The sequence below is a fragment of the Homalodisca vitripennis genome, chromosome 5, assembly GCF_021130785.1.
Source record: "Homalodisca vitripennis isolate AUS2020 chromosome 5, UT_GWSS_2.1, whole genome shotgun sequence".
Classification (NCBI taxonomy): domain Eukaryota; kingdom Metazoa; phylum Arthropoda; class Insecta; order Hemiptera; family Cicadellidae; genus Homalodisca; species Homalodisca vitripennis.
The window spans coordinates 173,967,521-173,972,369 of NC_060211.1; the positions used below are offsets into that span (position 1 = coordinate 173,967,521).

At 34.5% G+C, this 4,849-nt stretch overlaps 1 protein-coding gene across 1 annotated transcript; it reads right to left on the reverse strand.

Moving 5' to 3' along the window:
* Positions 1-817: 817 nt before the first annotated feature.
* On the reverse strand, positions 818-4,459 carry LOC124363740. Its single transcript, XM_046819002.1, has 4 exons — positions 4,314-4,459; positions 3,603-3,742; positions 1,575-1,709; positions 818-997 (listed from the first exon to the last, which is right to left on the reverse strand). Exons 1-4 carry the CDS (start codon positions 4,447-4,449, stop codon positions 818-820), a joined length of 591 nt encoding a protein of 196 aa, XP_046674958.1. The 5' UTR covers positions 4,450-4,459.
* Positions 4,460-4,849: the final 390 nt, after the last annotated feature.

Here is a 4,849-nt window from a genome sequence, read left to right on the forward strand (position 1 = left end):
AAGTTTATCAAACTTGATTGGTTAATCTTTTATTATACAATCTTTTCTCCTGGAGATGCTTTCAAAACTATGAGAAATGGTCCAGCGATTTATGAATATGACTTGGAGAAATGGCAATGGCACTGAAAGGGTTAAGTAGCAGAGAAAATAACTCTTCCTGAAGTGCAGGTGAAAGCAAAAGCCATTTTTCACCTTTTTTTCCGTTACCCTGGAAAAACTAAGTAATTTCTGGCAAAGTAATGTTTCCATTACAGAAGCGAGATGAAAAGTCAAAAGGGCCCTGTCGTCTCAATTATTATGTTTTTCAGTTATTATTTTCCAACCTGCATACAATGATGTACATTTCAGTGAAGACTTCTAAATGTTATCTTGAAATGTGACTAAATTATAGGATGATTTTGTATTAGGAAATGGGGTTATTCAGAAAAATTTATTTCAAAACAGAATCATTGTTGATGTTATTTACATACTTAAGATAAAAATAATTCATGAAAAGATACTTTCAAATTAATGTCCTCTACAAATAATACAATTAGTTTAAGTTGTGAAGTTATTAAACATACTATTAATACATTCTACTAGCTTCTTCTATTGAAATATAATACTTAATTATTGGAGTGTTTGTGTTATACCAGGAATTCCGGACGCTGTACTAATAGGAAGGTTAACTGGAGCTAAACACTCACATTGACTCAACCCTTCCTACCATAGTTACTGTACGTTATCTTGGTATTCTTGTAGATTCCCTTTTTACAACCCACATTGTAGAAAGGTTATAGAAGCTATCAGCCAGTACTTACAGTAATAGGTCTTTGAATTATGTTTCTTGGACAGCAACAGTACCTTGGGGCAGATCCACTGCCATGTCGACATCATTGCTGCTGCTATAGTCACCAAAGTTGGTCCACGTGTGGTCCCACAGACGAGGATCTCCGTGTTTGTCGATCGGCAAGTTTCCAGGAGGTACAGCTGTCGTGTTGATAGCACTGAGCTGCGACTCTAGATGACGAAGTACAGCTGGATATCTAGAACCATTTTAAATTTATATTTAAGGTGGTTGTAATAAAATAATATTAGAAGTGATCATTTCTAGCTGTCCATGGATAGTTTTGTTTTATTGTACAGAGCTTTGATCCACATCAGATGTACATACAAGCAAGGACGTAGCCAGCGAGGGGATCCAAGGGGTCCAGACCCTCCCAAATTTTCTTAAATTAATTTTTTAGCAAACAATTATTATTATTATTATTTAAATGATTCATTATTGCAGACATGTACTGCTGAAAGATTGTTCTTGACATTGAATCAGGTCAAGAATTTTGAAAGAAACAAAATGGGGAATGAGCACTTGCCTTACTACGGAAAAATATCAGTCGTCTTGACCTCCCCCAAAATTATTTCCTGGCTACGTTATTGCATACAAGAGAGTTTTAACTAAATCAAAAACAATCAACATATATTTCTTTACTCAATATTTTATTTTTATATTTACTAAAAATCACTAAAGTTTGTCGTGATTCTATAAATAGAACATAAAACAATATTCTTTATTTCATTTAGATAGTTCAACTTACCGATCGGCTAAATTGTTTTAGTTCACAAGGGTCCGCCCTGACATTAAACAGACACGGGTGTATTAGAGGTAGACATGGAGATTGTATCACTTCTTGTGTACACTGGACATCCAGTTTCGAGCGCATCTTCAATGCCTGAAATTAAGTTTGTGTTCAACATGTTATCCAATATTACTATACGCTACTTGGATTATTATAATTGAGTAATCTCCTAAAATTCTTAAATTGCTGATAAGAATTAGTAATATTATTGGAGAAATATAGTTCAACATTTCCTGGTGAATAATCTTATGAGCATATAAATTAAAATTTCTTATGCTGTTAATCCTTGTTCAGTAAAAACTAGTTGTTGTTTTTAATACTAGGTGAGCATTAGCGAAGCCTTTTTTTGTAGGCTGAAAAATTTTCTATTGTGTCAGTCTGTCTATCTGCAAGATATCTTGAAAAAACTTACATATAAATTTGAAATTTTGTATGAAGCTTCATTCCTATATAGTCAACTGAATTTGAAGATGGTGCATGTCACTCCATGGGATTTGGCTGAGCGTTAACGAATATTTTTACATTGGTCGTTACAAAGGTAACGAGAAAATCTCAGAATAAATATATTTGTAAAGGAACTGAGTGCAATCATATTTTTATTCACAGAGTAACAAAAGTAGTAGAATAGATAGTCAATGCTAAAAGTCGGTGATGAGATTAGATTCAATGCACACTTGCGTTATAGTACTCTCCATAGCTCTCCAGAACTTTTATTATTTGTACACTGCTGTAAACATAAGCATAATAATGATGGACGATGTTCTCTTGGAAGAGGCCGAATCCGTTAAGTTCCTTGGAATGTACCTTGATCGAGGACTGATATGGGACTTTCACATTGACAGCATCTGCTCCAAGGTTGCTTCTGGTATTTATGTTTTGCGTAACCTTGCAAAATTCTGTTCTATTGATGTATTAAAAACTGCCTACTTTGGCCTGATACATCCATATTTGTCTTACGGTTTGAGACTGTGGGGCAGCTGTTCTAAATACAAATTCGAAAGAGTATTTAGAGCTCAAAAGAAAGCTATCAGAATTATTTACAAATTGAATTTCAGAGAGTTGTGCAAAGATGTCTTCAGAGAGCTTGGATTGTTAACTTTACCCTGTCTCTATATTCTCGACGTCGTTCTATACTGTCGACTCAAATGCGAGTTGATCCAAGGCAGTGACGTCCACCAATACGAGACAAGAGGCAGGGACAACTTTCGGATTGTACAACATAGAACGAGTGCATTTAAACACTTGCCGTCCCAAGTTGGTGTGAAACTGATAAACAAGCTGCCTGAGGGAATAAAACATCTCATTAATTCTAAAGTATTCAAATCTCGATTAAAACACCTCCTGGTATCACAGGCGTTTTACTCCGTTGAAGAGTTGATGTTGAGTTGCTGGGATGAAAATTATTGAAAAACTATTGAAATCAAGAATAAAATTAAACCCCCAGTTCTGTTATACAATTAAATAGCAATAACTGCAATGGAACTGTATGTTATTATGAATGTACTTGACGCATGCATGCAATGTAATAATTGTTGACGCAATAAAGATTATTATTATTATAAGTTAATGAACAAAAATATGAATGTATCATGTGGGAAGATATCTCAAAAAAGATTTCATCTGTAATTTTTTAAATGTTGGTATGAAATTAATTTCTACAGAATTGACAAGAATGAGCATTATGGTGGTGAGCATTGGTGGTGGTGGTATTATTATGGTGCATGTCCAACCATGAAATCTGGCTGAGCATTATTGAAGCCTGTTGGTTACACAATTTCTCTTTTGGCTACCGGGGGATGTAAAAACTTTTTTGCTTGATTGTCTGTATGTTTATCTGATGTCAAGACTTCCTAGAATAAAATGAGGTATAGGATTTTTTACAGCTATGAAATTTTGCAAGAGGCTCAGCGATATGATGCCGCACGTGGTGTGGCTTACTTGTACCTCATTATAAGAAACTACTCATTAATTTAAGAGTAGTTTTACCTTTTCTCGGAAAATAGGGTGGTTGACGGAAGCAGCTGCCCGGCCTGCAGGACTGTTGATGACTCTTTCTATATCGTAAGGTGTATCATCTCGACCGCTTGGGCCATACCATCCATCCCACTGGCCTTTGTAGTTGGTTCCTAATTGTATTAAGACATTTTTATAACGAGAATATAGATTGTACAGTAAAATATAAGTACGTATTTAAATACAGACAGCCATAGTAGTGTCCTTTGACCATATTGGTAACTAAACCAGTCTAAATTATATCCTCTACTGTAATTTTGGGTACTTTGGTATTATCTGGAGCGTACTCTGTCTTTATATACTACTTGTTATTATACAATTTAAGTAGGTTTAGATTAGGTTATCATAAATATGTAATTTGTAGTACCGAAGACTATGTCTTACTAACACTAGTCTCCCCCACCTCAACTTTCTTGTTTAGCTGGAAAGAAAAGAATAAATTCCGGTAGTCCTAATTTTTAAGCATTGTAAACATTTCTTTTTTATAACAACTGCCTCTTTGATAAGCTTTGTCCAATCTGATCTAGAGATGAAATTTGAAAATTGTTCTCGTGCATTTAGTAAACAAACACATTTAGAGTAGAAATTTCATCACCGGATTCTAAAACTTCTCAATAATTTCTTTTTTGCCATAGAGTACTGTGATTTCCTGAGAGTAGTGAATACATGCCACAATTGTTTTACCTTTGACTATTTTCCAATCGCCCACTGTGAGAGCTGAGCTGCCGTAGATGTCATCGATGTTGTGGAGGACTTCGGTTCTGGTTGTAGCCACCCCCTGGGACATACTGGGCCATTGATCCACCCCGTCAATGTTCATCAGCTCACTACACAGCAATTGGTAAACCTGTCCTTAATTACGTTCTTCGTCACCCTAAGGAGAAAGTACTATATGTCGACAAGATATTAACATACATATGTATTAATGTACATACATATTAAAACATACATACCAATTAATGTACTAACCTATTAATGTACATATATATTAACACACCATGAAACATGTAAAAAAGTCACATATTAACACGTGTAGGGTGAATTCTTGACTCTCAGTGTTTTTGGTTTTGTGCTTTTAAGAATAAAGGTTCATTGAACAATAAAATAAATTTCCTTGCTATTACATTATGGTTTATGTAATATATTTAATATAGTCATTAAAGTAAGAAACATTTAAAAAAAATTAACTAACAATGTCATTCTCCGTTACGATTAGTAAC